At 43.0% G+C, this 27,496-nt stretch overlaps 1 protein-coding gene across 1 annotated transcript; it reads right to left on the bottom strand.

The window, feature by feature from the left end:
- Nucleotides 1-15,777: 15,777 nt before the first annotated feature.
- Nucleotides 15,778-26,318, bottom strand: LOC137444400 (matrix metalloproteinase-27-like). The gene is made up of 10 exons (XM_068145028.1): nt 26,122-26,318; nt 25,234-25,472; nt 23,952-24,100; nt 23,435-23,563; nt 21,224-21,385; nt 21,007-21,130; nt 19,450-19,580; nt 18,898-19,057; nt 16,368-16,471; nt 15,778-16,156 (listed from the first exon to the last, which is right to left on the bottom strand). The coding sequence occupies exons 1-10, from the start codon at nt 26,224-26,226 to the stop codon at nt 16,056-16,058; spliced, it is 1,404 nt and encodes a 467-aa protein (XP_068001129.1). The 5' UTR covers nt 26,227-26,318; the 3' UTR covers nt 15,778-16,055.
- Between the last annotated feature and the right edge of the window lie 1,178 nt (nt 26,319-27,496).

Genomic DNA, 27,496 nt, shown 5'->3' with positions numbered 1-27,496 from the left:
TATCTTGGGATTTGAAATCATATGATGATTTCATGGAATGGAATGGAATGGTATGGAATGGAATGGAATGGAATAGAATAGAATAGAATAGAATAGAATAGAATAGAATAGAATAGAATAGAATAGAATAGAATAGAATAGACCAGACCAGGTTGGAAGAGACCTTCAAGATCATTGGGTCCAACCTATCATCCAACACCACCTAATCAACTAACCCATGCAACCAAGCACCCTGTCAAGTCTCCTCCTGAACACCTCCAATGACGGCGACTCCACCACCTCCCCAGGCAGTCCATTCCAGTGGGCAATCACTCTCTGTGTAAAACTTCCTCCTGACCTCCAGCCTGAACTTCCCCTGGCGCAGCCTGAGACTGTGTCCTCTTGTTCTGGTGCTGGCTGCCTGGGAGAAGAGACCAACCTCTGCCTGTCTACAACCTCCCTTCAGGTAGTTGAAGAGAGCAATAAGGTCACCCCTGAGTCTTCTCCTCTCCAGGCTAAGCAACCCCAGCTCCCTCAGTCTCTCCTCATAGGGCTTGTGTTCCAAGCCCCTTACTAACTTCGTTGCCCTTCTCTGGACTCGTTCCAGCAAGTCAACCTCCTTCCTAAACTGAGGGGCCCAGAACTGGACACAGTACTCGAGGTGTGGCCTAACCAGTGCAGTGTACAGGGGCAGAATGACCTCCCTGCTCCTGCTGGCCACACAGCATGCAGCCCTTACACTTGCTAACTCCTGGTAGCCCTGCTATGGCTGACTAACCTTTTTCCCTCAGCTCTATTATTGGTTTCATACAATTTCGCTTGAATTGTGCAGTTTAGTGTAGCCTGCGTGAATTCAGTTAGACAGTCTCACACCTTAAAAAAAGTAACTAAAAATTAAACATGGACTACACAGGCCAAAAAAGAATATATTTGAAGATTTTGGCCAAACACACTAAGTAGACAAACTATAGGAAGGCATAGGAAACTACTTGATCTAAAAAGAGAGCTATGAAAACTGCAAGTAAGAAACATTATTAGCTTTAGGATAAAGGAAATTTCCTATGACTGGTAGACAAGGCTCATGAAAACAAACTTATGGGGTTTTTTTTTCCTAAGACAGTATCCCTCTGTCAAGTCAATAAAATGGGAAATCAGATTAAAAGCTTTGATGTTACTTTTAATGTTAGTCTTTAAGGAAAGTCAGGTGCTTTCCATAACAACTGTGCTAAGTGCTAACTACAGTAGCACAGACATTTGGTTGAGTCCTATCTGTATTTTATTACCCAGCATAGACATTTGGTTTAGTTCTATCTATAGTTATTTTATTACCTACACCTATGCCAGACAACACACATGCTCTATATTCACCAAGTCCAATGAATTGAATGCCTTCTATCAAGATTTTATAGCTTTTGCTGAGTGTGGCTTCTTTAGAATGAATCAATGTGTTTTATGAGTGGTTTGAACAGCTGTAATAATATTGCACCCACTCTGCCAACTGATCTCATTTGCTTAGTAATGGAGAGATGACTTGAATATAGATGGGTTGGAAATTTCCAGAAAAAACATTGTTGGAAAAGACATGGATTTTTTAATTACTTTTTATTTTGAGTTGCAGTCTCTTCTGTTTTCAGTTAGCATTAATCTTTTCTCATTTTATTAAGAAAAGGGGGAAAAAAAGGGGCAAATAATTACTCAGATCAGAAAAAAAGCATTATGTTAGATAAGAGAGAAATAACCCACTGTTTTTCCATTGGTTCTCTTATCATTGTGCTAATTTTAAGGTATGAGCAAATGTGGAGTCACCATCATTGGAGATGTTTAGGAGGAGACTTGATAGGGTGCTTGGTTGCATGGTTTAGTTGATTAGATGGTGTTGGATGATAGGTTGGACACAATGATCTTGAAGGTCTCTTCCAACCTGGTCTGGTCTGGTCTGGTCTGGTCTATTCTATTCTATTCTATTCTACTCTACTCTACTCTACTCTACTCTACTCTACTCTACTCTACTCTACTCTACTCTACTCTGCTCTACTCTACTCTACTCTACTTGTACAACTTTGCTAGCAGCAAGGAGAACACTAATGTAGACCACACGTGAGTCCTGGTCATATTGTCAGAAGTAGGTTGTGATGTCAAGTACAGGTTTCTCTCTTTTGAGTCTTCCTTTCTCCTTCAGAATTAAGCATATCATACCCCAAAGAAGCTTGCTTTTCTGCACTGGCACAAAGGATTAACTTTAATAGATATCTATCATCAAATTAAATGAATTCCACCCCTGATGTTCTGCCAGTTCTTCACCATCTGCTCCTATGATGGTCTAGTCTGAGACTCTTCATGACAGAGAGTCTGGGGCAGCATGAAGTTCTGGTTGAGAAAGCATCTTCCTCCATGCTTGAATTAGAACATGTGGTGTAAGTGGAACATTCATAGAAGACTGATTTTCACCTGGCAAGCATGAACCAGATTTACTCTAGAGAGAATATATTGAGAAAGGTCACAGAAGATCTGCACTGAATTTGCTGCAACAAGGACTGCTGCCTTGGTCACAGTAAAGCCATAACTACCTGGATGAAGGATGAAGGTGGTGTGGGAGGAGGAGCAGAAGAGAGACAAATGGCTACAGCTTTGCCAAGGGCAGCTTCCCAATGTACAGCTACCCACAGACTTACCACACCTCTGCAGTATGTCAGCTGGATCCTCCTTGAAGTTATCTAAATATATGCATATATCAATATATCTATCTCTATCTATCTATAGAGATATAGATAGATAGTTTCTGTGTGTATCTATAAATGTTCTGTCCAATTTCATGGGGCCCTCCAAAATAGTTGTGTATCTGTTCATCCTACCACTAGACCAATGTGTTTCACATATGTTTTGAATGAGCAACAGCAGTCTCTGAAAGATATCTTGCTTTATCATTCCTTCCCTTTTTTTATTGTGGTGTTGTGGCTGTCTGTAAGACACTGATACTTTTCTTCCTGTGAAATGGTTCCAGCAGCTGCAACTCTGATTCAAATTCTAGTCTAAGTTGTCTAAATTCACTTGTCAGACTGCCAGGCACAAAATGAAATGGGAACTAACGGAATGGGTATAAAATTAAAAGGAAAGAGACTAGGTGAGTAAAATCATTTTGCCATGTAGGCCTCATGGGAAGCTGCTGCACCAGCATCTGAGTTTGCTGGAGTTTGAAAGAGACAGATGCTATGGCTGGTATTAGTAAATTTTGTGGTACTGAGAATCATTTTCAGGCATTAGATCTCCATCCTCTATACTGCTAAAGGGCTGGAGCAGATCCTACATCCAAACCAGTTATTGGGAATCATCCTTGACACATGCATAATATTGCCTGGGAACCATTCATAGGGTTGGTCTGAAATTAAACCATCCAAGAGCCACGCCAGCAACTTGGGAGGAGTATAAGGTGGCTGTCAGAGGATGTAGGGAGGCAACTAGGAAGGCTAAGGCCTCCTTGGAATGCAACCTTGCAAGAGAGGCCAAGGACAAGAGAAAGGGCTTCTTCAAATACTTTGCAGGAAAATATAACACTAGAGGCAATGCAGACCCACTGCTGAATGAGGTGGGTCCCTTTGTGACAGGGGACACAAAGATAGCAGAGTTACTAAATGCTTACTTTGTCTATACTGCTGGAGATTGTCCTTAGGAGCCCCAGATCCCTGAGGTGCCAGAGGAAGATATGACAAAGGAGTTTTCCTTGGTTGATGAGGACTGGGTTAGGGAACAAAAAAGTAATCTGGACATCCATAAATCCATGGGTCCTGATGGCATGCACTCATGGGTGCTGAGGGAGCTGGTGGAGATCATTGCCAGACCACTCTCCACCAGCTTTGGTAAGTCATGGCTGACAGGAGAGGTGCCTGGGGACTGGAGAGAGGCAAATGTCACTCCAATCTTCCAAAAGGATAAGAAGGAAGACCCAGGGAACTATAGACTGGTCAGCCTCCATCCCTGCAAAGGCAATGGAACAATTTATCCTTGGTGCTGTCCTTAGGCATATCAAGGACAAGAGGGTCACTAGGAGCTGTCAACATGGTTTGAGGTCCCTTCCAGCCCCTAACATTCTGTGATTCTGTGATCTCAGAGATTAAGAGAGCTTAATAACATGGACACAAACTGTTTCATGCCTGTTGGTCTCTGTGTCAGAGAATGGTCCCAGTCACAGAAGTAGTCTTAGGCTTATGCTTCAGTCTAGTAGCTGCATCATATCAGTCCAAGTAATTCTCATTGGTCTGGTTACATTGGTTACATCTATAGCTGGAGATCAGTCCCCAGTGTTTATTAATGCCTTTGTCCAGCTGCAACCATGTTACCTCTGATCTGTCACGTGTTTTTGCAGCCAGTATCTCCTCTACAAGCCTCAGAAGGAGACACTGAGGAGTAATACAAAAGCCTTTAAAGAAATGTGATTTTTCTTTTGACAGATCTGGGAGGTGACTCACAAACCACAAAGGATATGGCAACCAATTTATGAAATCTGGGGAATTTTTCAGTTCCTGATTGAAAGTGAAAGACACATAAACTGCATTGGATTTTAGGAAGTTTTCTATGTTTTCCAAACTATTTTGCTGACAATCGTCATTTTTTTTTGGCAAAGTGCTATTAGGATGCAAGTCTGGTGCAATCCTGCGTGACCCACTGATACAGCTCATGGTAAACTGGGCTGAAGTGTGGTTGCACTGTATGGGATTTCAGTGGGCTGTTGTTCCAAAGTGGCACAAACATGCTGACTGCTTTAATTCTGAAAAGCCCAAGAGAAACAGTGATTGTCACAGCTTTGAGCAGAGTACTCACTGATTGCTACCTGAACGAGGTTTGAATTTTTCACAGAAGAGGTTCTCAGTCCTCTTGGTTCCTGATTTCACAGTTGCTGAACAGGACTGGACCCAGCACTGATCTCTGGGGACTCCACTAGTTACAGCTTTCCAGCTGGAGCTGGCACCATTGCCCACCACTCTTTGGACTCTATTTTGTAACCAGTTCCTAATCCATCTCACTGTCTCTGTTCTTCTATCCCACACTTTCTGAGTTTGCTCACAAGGATGTTATGGGGGACAGTGCCAAAAGCCTTACTGAGGTCAAGGTAGACTACATCCCCATTGTTATGTTGTTACTACTTATGATTCCTGGATGTAAATCTCAAGGAGTCTTTCATGGGAAGTCCTTAAATATACAACATTTATAAGCTATTTCCAGGTACTGATTGTTCCCATGGTCCACTTCTCTGTTCTGCTGAAATGGCTGTCCTCTCTTAATCCTTCACTGGGGCAAAAGCATATGCCAGAGTCCCACGTGGGCCCTCAAAGGGATAAGAGTCATGGTGATGTAGCAAGTCAGAACAGGAGAAAGAGAAGAAACACAGGGTATCAGAACTCTATCCCTAATGAATAACTCTTTCATGGAAGGAAAGGTAACCCAGCATCAACACAGGAAGGAGATAATGAGAAAAGGTGCCTTTTCTCAGCTGTGACCATGAACAGAGATTGAAAGACTCTGCTGAAAAGGAATTGTTTAGACACTTTGGGGCAGGAAATTTTGGATCAGATTTAGAAAAGAGGTCCTATTTCCAGCAGTGCAAACACAGTTACTCATGTTAACTTAGAGCATGCAGCTGAAGGAATAAGGCTGTGAAGTCCCCTGAAATAGTGTTAGAGCAGTGGTTCTGATGCAATTTAAAGTCTCTTTCTCATCACAGGTAATTAACTCATGTTTTCAATGATTTATGCATTGTCCTGTGGCTTTCCCTCTATTGTTAGCAAAGGATAAGTCTGATATCAGCTTTGGTTTTACTGTTGTATCTTAGGGACAGATTGCTCTTTTGCCTCTTCCAAAAGGGGGCAAAAGAAAACTGCTCACACAAAGGGTTGGAGAACTGGACAATTTAAATGGAAAGGCAATTCATTATACTACAATGCTACAGTGGTACAGTGCAAAGCATGGCAAAGCTTACAAAATATGAAGAAATCCATAGTCTGAGCTTAACACAGAAGCTCATTAAGCCAAAGTTTTGCACAAACCTTCCTCTATACCAGGCACACAAAGCCCAGGCTTCCATGCCCCACTCCCTACCAGGCCTCTCTGCCCTCCATACCACTCCATTTGTGATGCAGTGCAAAATTCAGGTAGGCAACTCCAGGCCCCAATTAATCTGCTCCAGGCCTAATTGGCAGCATTGCCAAGGCCAACTAGGCAGATAAGAACCTCCTCATCCTTCCCAGGAGAAGAAAGGGAGGGAAAAGGAAGAAATTACTTTGCAGTTTTACAGGGCAGGACTTATGGGTGTGAAACGCAGAGATTACACTCTCCATTACACCTCCTGGACCTTTCTAGATCTGGAGGTCTGTAACTCTGTGGTATTCCTAAAGGCACTAGCCTGAAACTGCTACAACTGTCATTCACCATGACCAAAATTCATTTGCATCATTCCAGTATACACAAGTGACTAGAAGAGAATGATGTTCTCTGAAGCACCTTTTATTTCTCTAAACATGGATAGAGTAACCAGATCAAAGAGCTGTCATTGCAGGACACAGAACTTGTCCTTTATGTTGATGAAAGTGGGTAGCACTCCTGACCTGTAATTCTACACAGAGCATTGCCTTTTCTCCATCCCTCCCCTTCCTATCTCTTCTCCTGGGAAGCTGTGACTACGTTGAGAGAGGAGCAGGATTTGTGGTGTAAGGCTGGTCCTTCTGCTGAATACCAGGATGTGGTCTAGGCTGTCTTCCTAGCTCTGATCTTTGCAAAATGGCCTTTAACCTGCTTGGAAGCTATTCACTAGCTCCTTGACATGATATAGACAATGCATAAAGCCTCATTTTTCTTTATACTGTGCAGTTTGCCAGCTTCTTTGGATGTAACCATAGCATGATATTTCATCACCAAGCCTCACAGCTGTGAGCATGGGGCTGAGGTTATTGAGCCAGCTGAGTTGTAAATACCAATATATCTGTACTGACTGAAGGAACTAGATCTGAACATCTATTTTTTTTCTATATAGGGTTTGATTTTCTTTTTTTGTGAGTTCTGTGTCTCATTTTTCTGTCTTTATTTAGTGTTAGCTTTGTGGTAGTGCTGAAGAGTTCCTGTAGTGAATCAGGGTCCATTTGGAAAGGTGCTTTAGAAACAGTGCAAAAGCCCAGAGGAAGAAGGTGGCTTCAGGAGCTTTCCTGTATTCTTGTGAGTCACAACAGCAAATCCCTCCTGGAACACCACTAATTCAGTATTCCCAAAAGCTAAAGATAACAAAGTTACCTTTTTTTCCTGCAGCCATTAGCACATAAGATCCTTAATGGGAAGGTCATGAGCTCAAGCCTGCAGTGGGCAGCAGTGTCCTCCCTACTCCAGTCATGAGGTCTGTGGTGACAGGTTGGACTCGATGATCTTTGAGGTCCCTTCCAACCTTAGGAATACTGAAATACTCTTCAATACTTTCTTCTAATTAATCTCTTAACCAGATTCATACATTTTTGAGGACTAAGAGCGCTCTTGCATAATCTGACATCTAGTGGCAGCATTGTGCAATAGTAGCAAGATTAAAACCAGCCAGAGGTCAGAAACGTCCTATCGTGGGAAAGATTTATCCATTAATATATTCTAAGAGCATTCATTTTTGTGTATAGCCAACCTGTGGTTTTAAATTTGCAGTCATTAATGTCATGCAGTGCACTTGATGGTTCAGCAATGAGTCAATAAAGCAAAGAATTGTGCATTTGAACTTGAAGTTGGTGAGGGGTTTGGAACACAAGCCCTATGAGGAGAGGCTGAGGGAGCTGGGGTTGCTTAGCCTGGAGAGGAGGAGACTCAGGGGTGACCTTATTGCTGTCTACAACTACCTGAAGGGAGGTTGTAGACAGGCAGATGTTGGTCTCTTTTCCCAGGCAGCCAGTACCAGAACAAGAGGACACAGTCTCAGGCTGTGCCAGGAGAGGTTTAGGCTGGATGTTAGGAAGAAGTTCTATACAGAGAGAGTGATTGCCCATTGGAATGGGCTGCCCAGGGAGGTGGTGGAGTCACCATCACTGGAGGTGTTCAGGAGGAGACTTGATGGGGTGCTTGGTGCCATGGTTTAGTTGTTTAGGTGGGTTGGATTGGTTGATGGGTTGGATGTGATGATCTTGAAGGTCTCTTCCAACCTGGTCTGGTCTGGTCTGGTCTGGTGTGGTCTATTCTATTCTATTCTATTCTATTCTATTCTATTCTATTCTATTCTATTCTATTCTACTCTATTCTAATTTCACCTTGCTGCCTGAGAAGAAGTTCTGAGTTACAAGGGCTTGTAGAGAGAGCATGAGAGACAACAAACCGAAGTTTGCATCGTGCAAGTTCATGATGATACAGCCTTCCTGTAATTCTAAGTGCTAGCAATTTCTGGCAAAGTCAGAATGGAGTTAAAAGATTTGAAACACAGCTAGGAAGCAAATAGAAATTCGGCAAAGAAGATTCTGTTTCAAATGCACAGATTTGAAGAGAGAGAAGGGAATTGATGTGCATTTGTAAAAATGAGAAGAAAAGGAGCTATCAAAGAGGTTACATGGGAAAAGCATGTGGAATATCTGAGAATAGCTGGAGCAGTCAAGTAGATGTCTAAGTCTGATCTAAAGACTGAGGCAAGGTACACAGGTGTTCAAGAGGAGATTGGATGTGGCACTTGGTGCCATGGTTTAGTCATGAGGTCTGTGGTGATGGGTTGGATGTGATGATCTTTGAGGTCTCTTCCAACCTTGGTGATTCTGTGATAGTCCCAAGAATGATTCACCTTATCCTAAGACTGGCATCCTGTGAAAAACCATCTTCATCTAGGATGATCAGCTGAAGAACCTCCCTCTTTCAACTGTTTGCAAAGGAAGTCTATGGTGGGTAATCCAAGATGTATATATACTTTTTAATTATTTCCCACTATACCTCCTGCTATTTGAGGTATCTTATGGTACCCTGCTTGACTGCCAGATGCAGTTCAAGAAAAATATGGGTCTTCTCAAGACTTTAAGCCTTGCATCATATCTGCCAGATACATGCAGATATCTTGGATACTTGTGTTTCTGCTTTGGCGACTGAATTAGCTGACATAGGTTTAAGTTAGATGAATTTGCTGTGTGTCTCACTGCAGCTGAGGTTTCTTCTACTCAAAAGGATTGTGAAGTTATGATGTTTGAAAAGGAGCTTGGTGGCATGAGGCTCTTCACACTGAGGGCTCTTCTCATTTTTCTGAAGTAGCTTCAAAGTGTGACAGGTTACAAATGTCTTCTCTCTTTTCAGGTTTGTAGTTGAAGACAACTGACAACAGCGTGGATTGTATGGACTCTGTGTGGTTATATTACCCAACTACACACACAGACTTTAGATCTCCTTATTTCTTCTCTCAGTGCACATTTACTTTACCTACTGACAGACTCTTGGCTCATGCTGCTGCAATACTGACAGATTTTATAACATCTAAGTAAACAGAAAGGGTGCAAGTAAATGAAGGCTTATACACTGTACCAATTCACATCCTCTGACCTATTGGAGAGCATCTCAGGGGAAAGGAACACTGGAACAGGCTGCCCAGAGAGGTTGTGGACTGTCCCCTGGAGACATCGAAAACCAGCCTGCATGTGTTCCTGTGTGACCTACTCTAGGTGATCCTCCTCTAGCAGGGGGATTGGACTAGATGATCTTTCAAGGTCCCTTCCAATCTCTAACATTCTGTGGTTCTGTGGTTGCAGTTACTACCAACTAAATCCATCTTTTATACAACTCCTTGTTGTTAGCTACACACAGGCAAAGCATTTAGTAGGAGACTTGGGACTGATTTCCAGTGTTAAAATGCTTTCTTTTGGCCACATGGTTTGAAGGTGTCCAACAAACCCATCTTTAGTAGAGCTAAGATCCCTCTGCTAGGCATGTAGGCAGCTATGGCAAAGCTTCCCAGATAGGTTTCTCCAACAGGAATCTGATTTTTGTAGCCACAAAGTCCTCCACAACCTGAAGCCATGCATAGCAAGTGGAGGTGATGAGGAAGCTGACTTCAAAATCACACTGCTCTGAATCAAAATGCTAGTGTACATGCAACCTTCCTAGGCATGCTTATCTTACTGTTAAAGTCCACAGTTCCCTTGTTCCCAGCCCCAAATAGATACTCTAAGAGATAACATCTGTTTCTTCCTCTGGTTAATATGTTCTCTAAGTTCAGGATCTCCCTTCCTTGAGTGTTTTGTTTCACACTTTAAAGCTTTAAGAATGGGATCATGATGGTCAAATTCACCCCAAATTGCAGAGACCCCAATTCACCCCACCTGAGGAACCAAACTGCCAGCAGCTAATCCAGAGTAGATGCTGTGGGGCAGCTGCAATTGCAGTTTGGCAGCTGTGACCTCAGGCCGGCAGCAGTGACCACGGGGTGATGACAGCTGTAAGCAGTGGGTGACCTCAATGTGGCAGCTGTGACCACTGGTGGCCTCTGTGACTGCTGGGTGGCAGCTGTAACCTCCGGATGGCAGCTGTGACCAGTAGGTGGCAGCTGTGACCAGTAGGTGGCAGCTATGACCGCTGGGTGGCAGCTGTGACCACTAGGTGGCAGCTGTGACCGCTGGGTGGCAGCTGTGACCACTAGGTGGCAGCTGTGACCACTAGGTGGCAGCTGTGACAACTGGCGATAGTCGTAGCCACTGGGTGGCAGCTGTGGCCATGAAGTGGCAGCTGTAACCCCTGAATGACGGCTGATACCTGGATGGCAGCTGTGATCCTCGCTCGCAGCCCAGGGTACCCCGATGAGCGCGGTGGTGGGGAGTGTCCGGAGCTACCTACAGGGTCTCACGAGGTGCATGTGCTGCACTCTGCAGCATAAGGTTCAGAACTCCATCCTACTGCAGGAATCAGCATTTTTCTTGTCTACCTGTGCTCATCTTCTGTATCCTCAGCAAGCACTCCAAAGTAACCACTACTCTCATTGGTTCGAGGTCAAACCGATGCCCACAGTCACTTTATCCAAAGCCTGAGTTACTCGTTCATGCTTAGTCTTTAAGAGTACATGTTGACTTTTTATCTGATGATTCGAAACCTTGTGTTTCTCAGTTTTGTGCAGGCTGTATTGCCCTCAGTTCTACAAGCAGCATTTGTTCATAAACTACACAAAAGGCATTTCCATGCAGCTGGTGAGATTCCCCACTCCTTTAGTCCCTTGCAGGCCTGCAGAACCCCACAGAGGCTGCACAGACCTGCACACACCTGTGGGCAAGCCACTTTCATGGGAGCACACACACACATCTATGTCTGTTCTCTTATTGAAAGGTAGAAAAACATAGTGCTTACAGATCATCAAAGCATGAGATGTATGATGCACGAGGAAAATCCCCAATAGACACACACCACACCATACCACACTCCCAACAATCAAATTAATGAATACAGGCAGACCACAAAAATCTCTGATTCACAGCCAGAGCCACAGGACCCACATCTCAAAGCTTTAGGTCCTAGCTACAAAGTATGTGTAAAAGGTACAGTTAATAACATCAATGAGGTGGCTGCCGTTAAGAGTCTCTGCCTGTGTTTGCAGCCCCCAGAGAAGTACCCTCCCCCCTTCGAGCCTGGCATATTGCTCATCTCCTTTTCTTGCTGGTGTATGGTCTCAGTCCCTACAATGGCTGTAATGAGCTTCAGTACTTTCCTTTGTGTATGGCACTGGCATGTCCAAAGGCTTTGTGTTAAAAAGATTCAGACTTCATAAGCTGTTCAAAGAGTATGTTGGCTATTAATGCCTAAATCCTGGCCTGGTGGTTTCCTTTTCTGTTATCAGGATTTGAGCTATTAGCAGCAAGAGGCATGAAGTTACAAGCATATGTGGGGAAGAGCAGTAATGCACAAGTTCTTTCTCCATATGTAAGCTCCCATACTTGTCTCCTTTCTTCCTGTAAGGTACCAAACCCTTAGAAAGATTCAACATCAATTTTCTCAAGACTTTTAGGGTATGTCAGCCAGGAGCACAGGAGATAGATTGATCACCTGAAAGGGTAGGGAGAAGAAGTGGGTTTTAAGTTCTGCTTTAGCAAGGATTTGCTAGAGTAGGTTTGCAAGTGAGGCTTCTGCCCCACTCCAGTAGGTAAAACACTTCCATGCCTGTGCTAGGAGACCAGGCATTTGCAGGCACAGAAGCAAACAGGGCAAACAGGAAAATCTACCAGGGATGCTGTGCTCTGTGTGTCTCAGCAACACATTACATTAGGATGCATAATTTCCTCATTTCTTAATCCAGTCTCATCATCAAAATCTTATGATCCATTTGAAACACAGCTGTTACAACAACATTAGTTAGCTGAGGAACAAATGACCAGTTTTGTTTGTGACATGAAACAACTGGAAAGACAAATATGGATTAGCTTTCTCCTTGATTTTATATGTCTTTTCTGCCTTGCCTTGGTGGTCTTCCAAACTCCTCTGGTCGGCAGTAGAGGGCATGTGACATTACAAAACCAAATGGAAATGTGCAGTGGAAAGCAAGAAGAGTGTTTAGTAAAAACACTGAGAAAAGAATTTTGGATTGACCATGAGGGATTGTTTTTTCTCTCTATCTGTTCATGTGTCCAGCTGGTCCCACAGTAATTGAATCATAGAATCAACCAGGCTGGAAGAGACCTCCAAGATCATCCAGTCCAACCTATCACCCAGCCCTATCCAATCACCTGAACCATAGCACCTAGTGCCTCATGCAGGCTTTTCTTGCAGATCTCCAGGGACAGTGACTCAACCACCTCTCTGGGCACCACATTCCAATGGCTAACCTCCCCTGGTGCAGCCTGAGACTGTGTCCTCTTGTTCTGGTGCTGCTTGCCTGGGAGAAGAGACCAACCCCCACCTGGCTACAACCTCCTTTCAGGTAGTTGTAAACAGCACTAAGGTCTCCCCTGAGCCTCCTCTTCTCCAGGCTCAACACCCCCAGCTCCCTCAGCCTCTCCTCACAGGGCTGTGCTCAAGGCCTCTCCCCAGCCTCATTGCCCTTCTCTGGACACGTTCAAGTGTCTCAATGTCCTTCTTAAACTGGGGGGCCCAGAACTGGACACAGTACTCAAGATCTGGTCTGGCCAATGCTGAGGGATATATAGGGTTTAGTCAAGGACTTGTCAGTGTTAGGCTAATGATTTGACTCAATGACCTTAGAGGTCTTTTCCAACCTTGGTGATTCTGTGATTTCCTAAGAGTAACATTTGTTTTACTGACTGATGTGCTCTCTCCAACTACCTGAAGGGAGAAGAGAATAGAAGGTACTGGTCAACTTCAGCTGTGCTGTAGTTCCTACAAGTTATGTGGAAAACAGCAGCTGTCTAGAGGAGAAAAACCCCTATTAGTGGGAAAGCAGAAAATTATTCCCTTGGCTGGGTTGTGGGGCCAGTAGCTACTCAGCTCATGGGTAACTGCACAGTGTTACTCAGCTGGTAATCTTCAATGAGGAACCCATATATGAGGATCTATAAATGTCACATGAGACAGCTGGGGAGGTGCTTTTGGGGAACTATCTATGACTGTGGGAGGATATGGTGAGCTGCAGGGTACACTCCTGTTAGCCAGGCTCCTGGCAGAAGTGGAAGGAAAGGACCACCACTAAGCAGTCATCACTTCCTGGATTTCTGCTCTGGTTCCTATTCCTCCGAGGAAATGACAAGTGAAAAGACAAAACTGAGCATCCAAGCTGTTATTAATATTTAAAATCCAAGTCTTTCTGTGTTGGGAGTGACTTGTCAGGCTTTCTTCACAAATAAAGGAAAAGCAGCATCCATTGCTTTATTTATTTCAGCAGGTGACCTGTGAATGCAGACACACCCCATGTGGGTTTCATGGAGTGCCAAAGCTGTCAGCTGGAAAACTTCATTAACAGCATTTCACTGTTAAAGATTAACTTTCCTTAAGACAAGGCATTTATATGAATTGTGGAACAATGTTTCACCTGAGCAAAGGAGCACAGAGTAGCTAGGTATTTATTTATCTGAAGACAGAGGGACTTGGCCCATGTATGACAAAGAAATTAATAATCTCCCTGATGATTCAATGATTAAACCTTTCTTGCAGTCAGAATTGTGATTGTATTACACACTGAGTGTGAATGAAAGAGTAATTTTGTCTCTGAGTGTAAACACTTGGATGAAACTTGGCAGTTTCTGTGACTGTGCTGTTAGATCACGCTGTTACAAACTGTGCTTTCTACACAGCCATCAACTGAATTGAATGCTGGAGAAGAGTTTAAGGAAGCTGAAAGTACAAGAAGCAAGTAGGGAACCATCTCCATCTCACAAAATCACAGAAAACATCCAGTTGGAAGAGACCTCGAAGAACATTCAGTCCAACCTTCAACCCAGCACTGAAGGGTCAACACTAAACCATGTCCCTAAATGCCAGGTCCATGTACTGCTTAAACACCTCTGGGGATGGCAACTCCAATACAATAAACAATAAACAATAAACCAAACCAGGTTGGAAGAGACCTTCAAGATCATCATGTCCAACCCATCAACCAATCCAACCCACCCAAACAGCTAACCCATGGCACCAAGCACCCCATCAAGTCTCCTCCTGAACACCTCCAATGACGGCGACTCCACCACCTCCTTGGGCAGCCCATTCCAATGGGCAATCACTCTTTCTGTATAGAACTTCTTCCTAATATCCAACCTGAACCTCCCCTGGTGCAGCCTGAGACTTTGTCCTCTTGTTCTGGTACTGGGTGCCTGGGAGAAGAGACCATACTGCCCTGGGTAGACCATTCCAGTGTCTGACAACCTTCTCTGTGAAGAAGTATCTCCTAGTATCCAGCCTGAACCTTCCCTGCCACAGCTTGAAACCATTTCCTTTATTCCTATCGCTTGTCATCAAGGAGAAGAGACTGGCCCCCTCCTCCCTCTAACCTTCCTTCAGGTAGTTGTAGAGAGCAATGAGGTCTCCCCTCAGCCTGCTCTTCTCCAGAATGAACAACTCAAGCTCCCTCAGATGCTCCTTGGAGGCCGTGTGCTCCAAGCCCTTCACCAGCCTTGTTGCCCTTCTCCAGAACCAAAATGTCCCTCTTGTGATGAGGGGTCCAGAACTGAAAACAATAGTTGAGGTGTGGCCTCACCAGTGCTGAGTACAGGGGGATGATCACCTCCCTGTTCCTGCTGGCCACTCTGTTTCTAATACAATGCAGGATGCCATTCTTGGCCACCTGATTACGCTGATTACTTATATTTAATCAACTGTGAAACAGAACCCTCCCTCTCTGAGTCTCAGCTTTCCAACCACACACCCACAAGTCTGTAGCTTACCACGGGGTTATTGTGAACCAGGGGCTTCCCTCCACTGTGTTCTGCTTTTGTCTCATGGAATGTCACAGTCACTCTGGAGGTCCAAGCAGGTGCCTTCAGACAACTTTGTCACTGACTTGTGGTGTTATAAAAAGTTGGTTTTGCATCTTGCCAACCCCCCCCCAAACATCAGAGAGGATAAAAGTAGGATGTCCCTTCTGTTTTGAAGGGTGTCTTTTGTGTTAGTGAATCATGGAATCTTAGAATTGTTGGGGTTGGAAGGGACCTCATGGATCATCTAGTTCCAATCCCCCTGCCATGGGCAGGGACACCTCACACTAGATCAGGTTGCTCAGAGCCACATCCAGCCTGGCCTTAAAAACCTCCAGGGACGAGGCTTCTACCACCTCCCTGGGCAACCTATTGCCGTGTCTCACCACCCTCATGGTGAAAAACTTCCTCCTAGCATCCAGTCTGAATCTACCCATCTACTTCAACACACAAAGCAGAAAACAGTTGATCTCAGCCTACAACCATTTATTGCCAAAATATTTGAAAACCCATCTGGACTATAAAATAATGAATTATGTTGGACATTTGCACTTAATCAGGGGGAAAAAATGTAGTTTTGTTCTAGCCTTTGGAGCTACAATAAGAGCTGACATGCAGGTTTATTAGAACAGTAGATGTATATCTGAAAGCTACTCCTGTTGCCTCTTTTGAAGAGTAGAGCACATATGAACAACCTTTGAGAAATCTAGAGTGATTTCTCTTCTCATTTTCTGTGTGTCAGAATGTTTAATGCCATTAACAGTTGAACCAGCTGTTACTCTTCATTTCACGGGTAACCTTTTTAGCAGTAGGGTCAAACTCCCATTGCTTTGATCCATGGAAGAAGTAGAATAATCCTAGAAGTAAACAAAAAAAGTAAAGCATTAGGTAGTGGATACCAGAAATAGTTTCCTTCTGATGAAGTGAGGAACATCATCTTTGTACACGAAGGAGAGCACCTGTTCCGTTCTCTTTTACAAGGTACAGCAATAATGGCATTTGTTGTAGCACCAGAACTCCAGTTCTTTACAAACAAACTGATTTTACATAGGAACTCATTTCATTTACCTTTCTGTTGGAAAACAGCATCAACCTTCTGGCTAATGCCTGGAAAGTCATTGACTGTCTGTCTAGGATAACCCTTGTCCATGGACTGGCTGTTTTCATCAAACCTAAGTCATATGAAAGACAAAATGCAATTTAATAAGGTTTGGATATCGACTCTGCAAAGGTGCTGACAGGTGTCCACCATGTGTGCTATGACTGATTTCACAGAGACTAAAGTTAGCTACTTGCACAAATGTCTGCAGAATGTCAGGTGGCTCCTTGTTTCCTGATAAAGGCAGATGTAGCTCCAGAGATGCACCTGGAGTGAGATAAATGAAAGGCAGACCCATGTTTTTCACACCAGGGTTGGGCTTTACCTCCTCTAGGGATAGTATCATAGTATCAGTCAGGGTTTGAAGGGACCACAAGGATCATCTAGTTCCAACCCTCCTGTCATGAGCAGGGACACCCCACACTAGATCAGGCTGGTCAGAGCCTCATCCAGCCTGGTCTTAAACACCTCCAGGGATGGATCCTCAACCACTATTGCACATAGTCCTCTACTAGCCTATCAGATGACAGGTTTAGATGGAGGAAAAGAACATGAATTATTTATAATACACTCAACCTGTTCCTCACTGAGCCAGGGCAATTTTTATGAGATGAGATTGAATTGGGGGTGGGGGTGAAAGGAGAACTTAAAAGTCTTCTCCAGCCTTTGAGGAACCTACTCAGGGAAAAAAAAAAAACCAATACATGCACACAGACAAGCAAAACCCACAAACAAACACACAAAAAAACCAAACCCAAAACCCAACCAGACAAAAAAAAACCAAACCCTTCACACAAGCCAGCAAGAAAATAAACAAGCTTTGGTTTTACTTCTCCTTGGATACAAGAAATAGTTTTCACAGTGACATGAGACTGAGAGACTGAGTTATTAGGTAAGAATTCCTTGCTGTGGTTTTCTTGCATGCCTTTGTCTTGTGACCAAAGCCATAAACCAGCAATGCAAGACACTGTAAATACTCTTTCTAAAACTATAAAAAACAAAGGACAGGAAACAACATGCAGCTTAATATCCAGCTGACATTTTACGTCTCACTGGGGAACCCCACAAACAGTCATGATAAAATCTGTTTGACCCATACATGCTCCTGGTTGCCCGAAGAAAGTCCAAAGACTTTCTTTGGCAGTTGTCCTTACACACAGGAGGAATCTATCAGTTTCCCAGAGCTGATTTTTTTGCTTCCATTTTCCTGATATTTGTGAATCAGGAATCACTCAATGCCATCTTGGACATAAGATTTAGAACAAGCTTATTGATTAGATAGTGTTGGGTGATCTCAAAGGTCTCTTCCACCCTGGTTATTTCTATTCTATTCTATTCTATTCTATTCTATTCTATTCTATTCTATTCTATTCTATTCTATTCTATTCTATTTCATTCCATTCCATTCCATTCCATTCCATTCCATTCCATTCCATTCCATTCCATTCCATTCCATTCCATTATATTCAAATATCAACCTGTCAAGGGCAAGGATAATGAACTATCAATTCTGTCTGTCTGGAAGAGATAATCCAGAACTCTTCAGAAATCAGAGAAATCCTGCACAACCCACCACAGAGAGCCTTCAGCTGAAGTAGGTCAACTTTCAGATCTTTATTTTTCTAGAGATACTCTTGTCTATTTTATTTTAAAAAATTATCTGCAGGGTGGAAGTTTTTCAGCTTTGAGGCATAAGGCTTCCAAACAGGTCCATGTCAGGACCCCTTTAAGCTCTCAAAAGTCAAAAAACTCTACTCTTCTCTCTATGTAGGAGTCAAAGAAACATTTTTATGAGAAGAGGATCACTATAGTTTTTGAAATGCAAATAGAATAGAGTAGTATAGAATAGAATAGAAGGGAATAGAGTAGAGTAGAATAGAATAGAATTAACCAGGTTGGAAAGGACCTTCGAGATCACTAAGTCCACCCTATCACCCAACACCATCTAATCAACTAAACCATGGCACCAAGCACCTCATCCAGTCTTCTCTTAAACACCTCCAGTGATGGTGACTCCACCTCTTCCCTGGGCAGCACATTCTAATGGTCAATCACTCCTAACATCCAGGCTAAACTTCCCCTGGCACAGCTTGAGACTGTGTCCTCTTGTTCTGGTGGTGATTGCCTGGGAGAAGAGACCCCCACCTAGATACAACCTCCCTTCAGGTAGTTCTTGACAGCAATAAGATCTCCCCTGAGCCTTGTCCAGGCTAAGCAACCCCAGCTCCCTCAGCCTCTCCTCATAGGGTTTGTGCTCCAAACCCCTCCCCAGCTTTCTTGCCCTTCTGTGGACAAGTTCCAGCAACTCAACATCTTTCCTAAACTGAGGGGCCCAGAACTGGACACAGGACTCAAGGTGTGGCCTAAAGCTCTAGTTGCCTAAAGCTCTAGTTACCTAAAGCTCTACTTTCTCTTTCATCACATGAACATTTTAAATTGTACTCAGCTTCTATTGGAGTCAATCATTTGAAAACATTTGGAGTTTTTTTTCTTTCTTACCTCCAGTACTTGTCACCTATGAAAAAGTCTGTCTTGCCTGTATTTCTGTTACAAACAGCTGCATCAATTCTCTTGACACCTTTAGGGAAGCCCAGTGTGTTGATATTCTTTGGATAACCAAGCAACACATGATATCCACTGATAACCCAGAATTTGTTGCCTGTTAAAAAACAAACAAACAAACAAATGAGCAACATATTTAAGTTCACCAGAGATTTTCAGACAGTAAAGGAAAAAATGCACTCCTTTAGTGTAGGTTGTATGAAACCTACAAACGTGAATTTTATGCACACATAGCTACCCTCCCTTCCTCCCATCTTCCCACAAAACTAAAGGTAAGGAAACTGTAACTGAACCCTTAGAGAATAATAGAATAAACCAGGTTGGAAGAGACCTTCAAGATCATCGTGTCCAACCCATCAACCAATCCAACCCACCTAAACAACTAACCCATGGCACCAAGCACCCCATCAAGTCTCCTCCTGAACACCTCCAATGATGGTGACTCCACCACCTCCCCGGGCAGCCCATTCCAATGGGCAATCACTTCACCTTTGAAAAACAGGATCTGATCTTTATTGTTCTCATAGGCAGCGTCGATACCAGGTGGTAGAGTTGGCCAGAAGGTAGAAATTAATTCACGTTCTACTTCTAAGTTATCAGGATAGACTCGCCACAAGTGCCTGATTTAAATATCAAACAGATTTTGCAGTAAATAACAAGCCACAAACATTTCTATATATGCACAAGAATGTGTACAACATTGTGACTTAAAAGCTCTTTCTTGTCAGTGGAGCTACCTGGATCAGAAAGGAGAATACTCTCCTCAGTGGCAAGGGAGTTTTTTTTTCCCTTCTGGCTTATTTCTGGAATTACCCTTCTAATTGATGCCAATTGATTAAAGGGATCAGCTACAAGGATCTGAAAAAGTTTTGGTTGTTCCTGTATCATATAGTAAGAGAATTCATAGAGTCATAGAATCAATAAGGTTGGAAAAGACCTCAGAAATCATCAAGTCCAAGCTATCACCCAAAACCCCATTACTACTAAACCATGGAACCAAGTGCCACGTCCAATCCTTTTTTGAACAAATCCAGGGGCGGTGACTCCACCACCTCCCCACACAGCACATTCCAATGGCAAATTACTCTTTCTGGGAAGACCTTTCTCCTGACCTTGAGCCTAAACTTCCCCTGGTGCAGCTTGAGACTGTGTCCTCTTGTTCTGGTGCTGGTTGCCTGGGAGAAGCCCCTCCTGGCTACAACCTCCCTTCAGGTAGTTGTAGATAGCAAGAAGGTCTCCCCTGAGCCTCCTCTTCTCCAGGCTAAACAATCCCAGCTCCCTCAGCCTCTCCTCATAGGGCTTGTGCTTAAGACCTCTCCCCAGCCTTGTTGCCCTTCTCTGGACCCGCTCAAGTGTCTCAATATCCTTCTTAAACTGAGGGGCCTGGAACTGGACACAGTACTCAAGGTGTGGCCTAAGCAGTGCTGAGTACAGGGACAGAACGACCTCGCTGCTCCTGCTGGCCACACTATTCCTGATGCAGGCCAGGATGCCATTGGCCTTCTTGGCTACCTGGGCACACTGCTGGCTCATGTTCAGCTGGGTGTCAACCAGTACCCCCAGGTCCCTTTCTGCCTGGCAGCTCTCCAACCACTCTGTCCCCAGCCTGTTGTAGGGTCCCAGATAAGCCTGACTATAAGCAATTCCCTAGATGATTTAGCAGGATGACTCTGGGTTTACATAGATGACTGATTGGCACATCTATGTGGCAGAATGTATTAATTTTGTAGGAAAAGGTTGCAACATTTAGTCATGTCATGACTTGCTATAACCATCTATACATTTGGGAATTAAGCCTTATTGAGAGAGGTTTTCTGGAAAAAACCTGAAACATAGTTGGTGGTCTTTTTTTGTTTGTTTCTTTTCTTTTCTTTCTTTCTTTCCCCCAAGAGATCCTGAAAGGATATTAGTATAATTCATATCTGCTAAAAGTTGTATCCATTTGTCTCATCATAAATTTCATAGTCATGTGACCCACCAAAGTATTTAGTCTTTCCAGGAATCAAGAGAAAAAATAAACCTTACAAATGTCCTATCAATATTTACCTGCCCTTTAGAAATATGACCTCTTGTCGGAGTGTAGTTATGGCATTGAAAGACATCTGGGAGCCACAGGTTTTAGGTGAGGTGGGGGTGGGTGGTCTTCTATCTGGGGCATTTGGTGGGGCTCCTAAGGGAGACATTTAAAATGCATCTTTAAAAGAAATCATAAGGGAATGCAGTTCTTTTCATGGTGAAACTTTATGGAAGAGATTTTACTCACCATAAATGGACTGAATGCCACTTATATCATCCGGAGAGAGGGGGAATTCGCTGAGGCTGACATAGGCATAATTGGGGAACATCAAAGCCCTCTGGTCATTAGAATGGGAGAGACCCAGGGCATGCCCAAACTCATGAGCAGCAACAAGGAACAAGTTGAACCCTTGAAAAACAGATAGAGGAGATCAGTTTAATTTTGATCTGCTCATGTCTGATGTGAACACAGCAGAGCTACTGCTCCAGTAGTTTTCATACAGCATATTCAAATTCACTAGGGTAGGCACATACACAAACATATTTTTGCACAGAATAAGGTTTTGTTCTTTCCCCAAGAGAAGGGAGTAACTTTTGGCCCTCTTTCCTGCTTTTTCTTAGCTACTGAAAATATGTGTGTGGCATGAATAGATGTCTGTGGGTGAACGTGGGTGCAGCTCTGAGGAGTGCCCTGGCGGGGTTTCCTGGCTGAGCTAGAACAAATTAGATAGTGAGTCAGATCAAGCTAATAGCTCTCCAGGGCAAGGATAGGATGGTGCACTCTGTGCTTGCTTGAGGTACCAAAGTGTACTCAGTGTGTCACCCTCCCTCCTACAAACTTGAGAAAGAAAGGTGAGATCATGAATAGACAAGGAAAAATGGCAAAATGTTTTAGCTTTTTTATCATTAGGACTTTAAAGTGTTTGGTTTCTCTATAGGCCTGTGAAATAAAACATCGAAATAAAAGATGACATTTATGCATGTTTTGTTCCCAGTGAAATATCTTAACACAGGAAAAAGATAGTAATGGAATTTTCTTCAACATGCATCCCGTTCTGAAATAGGGACGCATGATAACCTGTCCTGCAAACCAAGTCAGTAGTGTCAACAGATTTAGTGAAGATACTAAGTCTGTGGCAGAACAGAGGAGTGGGCATTGATTGTCCAAGTAAGGCTGCCTGAGGCCAAGATGTCCATTTCTAAAAACAAAACCCCAACAACAAACCCCTCAATTTTTCCACACATATTTTCAGTCCTTCCCTCTCATGAGTTCTCTGAGCTCTCCAAGTTCTGCAATGTCTGGCCCCTGGAACCATGCTGCTGAGGAAGCATGGCAAAACTGGGGTTGACCCATTCAGTCCCAGTGTGGGAAAAACATTACATTTTATCAGCATGACATATCCACCCCCCATCCTGCTTCTTCTGGTTTTTTTTGCCTTGTTTTCTCATCACAATAAACCCATGCCTTTCTTCCTCTTGTAGTTCTCTTACAGCACCTTCCTGTTTATTAGTTGCTTGCTTTTCCTGCACTATAGCCTCAATTCTCCTGCTGCAGTTATGCTCTGCAGTTTTCCATCCCAAATAATGGAGGAGAAAAGGTTCTAAAATACAACAGTGTACAGTGCTCATGTACTGCTGGATCTCTCAGAGGCAGTGTGTATTGTTCAGCTAGCCTGCAGGTTGAGGGGAAGGGATTGAGGGGAGCAGATAGGTCCCAGACGGATGGCTGAGCACTCTCTTCTAGCCCAATGGCACACACCTGTAATCAGCTTTACATGTTGAACATCAGCCCAGTAGGTGGCCTGAATAACACATTCAGACTCCCAGCTGCTGGAAGGAAGCTGAAATTGCTTGGAGAATTCTTTCATTTATAAACCCATCCTAGCTTGAATGAAGAATAAAGCTGTAACAGCCCACAGCTGGACCTATCTTGCTATTATTAGTGAAGACTCTTCATTATGTCTGTTTGAAATGTTTTCTAAGTGGTAGGGATCTCCTCACAGGGCTGCTGTAAGGCACCATGTGCTTCCTCTGCAGTGTGATAGTAGCAGGCCTGGGGCCAAAATGGGCACCAGGAGGGGAAAGTCAGAAAGCTTTTATCATGGGCTGTGAAATGTGGGTGGGCATGGGCTCTACCAAACCCCAGGTAAAAGTGGCCCACGTCTGTAACATTTGTGTCTGAAAAGGGTTTCCCCCTTGGCTTCTTTACCAATTAAATGAAAACTAAGAGTAGATCAGGCTGATTTTATGTCATTGTAACCCAGTTGAGGGATGGCCTGTAATAGTCTATGATTCTATTCTATGGTTCTATTCTATGGTTCTATTCTATGGTTCTATGGTTCTCAAACTGCTCTTATGATTAATGCTCTGCTTCATCTCAGTCTATTCCTCCACTTAAATAAAGTCAGAAAGGAAATTACCTATCTGTATAGCACTTTAGAAATGTATTTTTACCTACCAGCTGAGCCTGTGGTCCAATCTTCATCCTCATCAAAGTGCACATCACCGCCAAAACCATTGCCAGGTGGAAAGGCATGAGCAAGTATACCAAGTGGGCCATCAAAATAACGAGGGCAACGTCCATGAGCTAAATGATACATTTAAACAGCATGGAGTTTATAACTGTTGGAAAAATCTTTGCATTAAATTTACCATTGCTATACAGGAAGGCTGGGGAGGGACTTCTCAGGATCTCAGGTAGTGATAGGACTAGGGGGAATGGAATGAAGCTGGAGGTGGGGAGATTCAGGCTAGATGTGAGGAGGAGGTTCTTCACCATGAGAGTGGTGAAACCCTGGAATATGTTGTCCAGGGAGGTGGTTGAGGCCCCGTCCCTGGGGGTGTTTAAGAGCAGGCCAGCCTGATGTATTGTGGGGTGTCCCTGCCCATGGCAGGGGGGTTGGAACTAGATGATCCTTGTGGTCCCTTCCAACCCTGAATGATACTATGATACTATGATACAGTCAGTATATTACCTTTGGTACCAAAAGCAATCATTATATCTGCTATTCCCTCATGAATTCCAGTGAAAACCAGTGGGGTGACAGTGCTCCACACTTCAAATGCCTTCTCAACTGCTTTATCCACATCCTTTTTGCTCATGTCTGGTGTGTAGTTCACAATTCTGCAGTTGAGGGTTCAAGTAATAATACTTAGTATTAGCAATATTCTCAAATATTGTGAAGATGGTGACCATATTCAGTAGCTCCCAAGATCCATTTTGGATTGGGTGGGTTTGAGGAACGTGGTAACTGTCCAGCCTGCCTTGTTTATAACAATAATTGTGTGCACAGCATCAGTTTTTCTCAAAAAGACCCTTAGCCAGCAGGTTGTCTCTTGAGCATGAAGTCATCTCTTCAGGTTTCTGTGACTACTGAACTCTTAATCTTAGCAAATTTTGAAGACAGTAAGGCTTGTACAAGGTGCAATTGGTACTTCTGTTTGGCTCACGGGACACTGTGGTAGTGTGAAGGTTTAATCCTCCCACCACATAAAGCACAGCTAACTCAGTCAGAGAAGCGAATGAAAAGCTGTATGTTGGAAGCAGAATGAAATGCAATGGATACATACAAAATAGACAGTATTGACAGTATTGACAAAATAGACAGTATTGATATTTGTATAAACAAAAATATACAGGAAAGAATGTAACACAGAAAAACCCTCCCAGGGAGACTCCCCTCTCGGGTTCCCCCCAAAACCCCTCTCCCCCTTCCTCCCCTTTCTTGTCCAAGCTAATTAGATGAAAAAAGAAGGAAAGAAAGAAAGGGATATTAAGGGAACTTATTAGTTCAAAGCAGTTATAAGAGACGTTAGTTTTCTTATCTCATCAGTTTCAGTCCAAGGTTAGTTGCATGCAGGCTGCCCAAGAATGAAAGACTGAAGACAGACTGCAGGTCCGTAAAGCTACATCCTACTGATCTACCAATGAAATTCATTTAGAATTACCTCCTTTTGTTTTCCTTTTTACACCAAAACATTCAGCTAGAGAGTTCTGCAGCTATCCTTTTCTCAAAGGCACAGACATTTGCAAGTAGTGATACAAGACAGGCAAAACATTGTGGTGGACTCAAAGTGCTCAGATTGACTCAGAGAAATTCCTCTCAGGAATATGCATAGCTAACAGCTGGCGAAAGAGAAATGCTTTTGTATTCCCAGCTGGAAACAATTCCTGTAGAAGTTATATTGAAACATACCAAATGTGAATACCTGCAAACCCAAAATTCAAGCTAAAAAAGGTAATTGTTGAAGTATTACCTATATGTCAGATTGCTTTTCTTCCATCCTGGCAGAGTAACACCGTAGAGACCCACATCGGGAACTCCACACCTGGGTTTCCTCATCATTTCCAATGTCTCAGTATCTGCTTTTCCAGTCACTTTCAAACCAAAAAATTGTTGCATTTTCTGAAGTTTTTGAGTTATGGGTTCAGCATTTGTTTTCCATCCAAGGTGGCCTGGATCTGGCTCAACAGCATAGAATTTATTTAAGTAGTCCTAATGAAAAAATAAAGTGAACAAGCATAGAATGCATTTAAATAGCCCTAATGAAGAGAATAAAGTGAACAAGCAGAGAATGTATTTAAATAGCCCTAATGAAAAGAATAAAGTGAACAAGCATAGAATGTATTTAAATAGCTCTAATGAAAAGAACAAAGTGAACAAGCATAGAATGTATTTAAATAGGCCTAATGAAAATAACAAAGTGAACAAGCATAGAATGTATTTAAATAGTTCTAATGAAAAACATAATGTGAACAAGGATAGAATTTATTTAAATAGCCCTAATGAAAATCACAAAGTGAACACATTTCATATATTGATTTGTTTCTTAAACAAATACCTTAGAATTGATATTGTTTGTGTGCTTTGCTGGCAAAACCACGTGTCTGTGATTTTTAGAGCATAACAGATGTTGTCATGAGGATCACAGATAAACAGAAACAGACAGCACTGTCCCTGCCTATTATTTACTTGACATTTCCAGTTTGTACAGACACATCCTACTTCAACAAAGGCTAAACAACAGAGTTCTGTGCAATAGTAATGTCTCGGAAGGACAACAAACTGCTTTGTATCTGGAACATGCAGACTGCATCTAAAAAGAGAAGGGTCAACAGATCTCAGATATTGATAATGTAGTTACCTGTACAAGCTTTGCATTGTCTCCTTGGCTGTCATTCTCTGGGTGGACAGGAAGGGCATTAGAAACAGCTGCACACATTAAAAGCAAAATTGAAAGAGCCTTCATTCTTACTCTTGTCTGTTCTGGTAGGCGATCTGTCTGCTTTTCACTCCTTGTGATTCCTCTCTCGTATTCCAGTTCCTATGGTTATGGGGTGATTTGCAGAGACAGCTGTAGACTGACTCAGAGTCTATCATGCTCTGATTACCTCTACACATCCTACAAAACTCTGCTGGCTGAAACAATAAAACTTAATTAGACCCATCCTATTTCTCAGACATCTGAAGTCAGTTAATACTTGAGTACTCCTAAGATTCTTGGCTGCCATTTCAAAACACGTGCTCGTTTTCAGTTATATTGCACTGAATTTTAGGCAACCTGAGAAATTTTACCCCAGATGAAATGGTGGACAATCAAAGAAACCTTTTAAGTTGTCCTGACTCAGCTTTTGGAAATGGGGCAACTAAACATACAGAGACTATTAGCCACTCTCTGCCTAGAAAATCTGAGTCATGCACCAGATATGAATCCCAACCAAAAAAACAATTAAAACCTTGGAAGAAATTACTGTAAGCAGAAAGTTTGCTTTCAAAATTGATCCTGGGTGCTTTTGAAAAATCCCCAAATCATTCCCTACCTTTCCCCTGAAACTCTTTCAAAAGGTGGGGTTCTTTTAAATTATGCAGATCACACAAATATCCAAGGAGACAGAAATAATGTGAATTTTACCCTGTAAGTCCAGCCCAAAGGATGCCAATAATTTCATGTCTCTGTCTACATTTATCTAGTCAGTCTGTCTATCTATCTATCCATCTATCTATCTGCCATTTCATTAAAAAAGGCTTTTTCAGTTTAACCACATAAGCCACAGGGGATGTGATTATTTCCTGTCTTAAGTAATTCAGAATAAAGGAAGTTTCAGGAGTCACACAAGCTGTAAGAGATTGTGGGATTTCACCCTGCGCTGGCCAAGAGCCTTCCTCTTCCACTGACAGCAAGAGGAGAGGAAGGTGTTCAGCACCTCAGAGGAGCTCTGACAGCATGTGTTCCAATTTTACAAAACAGTTGCCAGAAATATCCTCATGCTGGGCTGTGGCTTTTTCAGGAACCCTTTACTTCCTTGGTTTTGGCTTTTTAGAATGTTTTGGTACTTGCAGCCAACTTTTCTCCCAACTGGAGGCATTAATGATGGATTTTCTACCCCAAATTTCACAATGTAGCCTTGCTAGTTAAACTTCTTCATTAGTTCATTTCTCAGCTGCTGTAAAAAAAAGCCCAAAACTTTTCCCTTACTGTGTTTTTATTATCATTGTATTCCAATGCGGGTAAGAGGCTT

This window comes from Melanerpes formicivorus, unplaced genomic scaffold, assembly GCF_026170545.1.
Source record: "Melanerpes formicivorus ecotype bairdi unplaced genomic scaffold, bMelFor1.0.p_v2 SCAF_1, whole genome shotgun sequence".
NCBI lineage: Eukaryota > Metazoa > Chordata > Aves > Piciformes > Picidae > Melanerpes > Melanerpes formicivorus.
The sequence above is the reverse complement of the archived record's forward strand: the minus strand, read 5'-3'. Positions and strand labels throughout refer to the sequence as shown.

What these genes read in the sequence shown, in the direction of transcription:
- LOC137444400 (XM_068145028.1), bottom strand. Translation starts at nt 26,226, where the DNA reads ATGAAGGCTCTTTCAATTTTGCTTTTAATGTGTGCAGCTGTTTCTAAT. An exon ending in AAAAGCAATCTGACATATAG is followed by an intron (nt 24,101 to 25,233) that starts GTAATACTTCAA and finishes CCTCAACTGCAG; the next exon opens with AATTGTGAACTACACACCAG. An exon ending in ATAGGTGACAAGTACTGGAG is followed by an intron (nt 16,472 to 18,897) that starts GTAAGAAAGAAA and finishes CATATGACTTAG; the next exon opens with GTTTGATGAAAACAGCCAGT.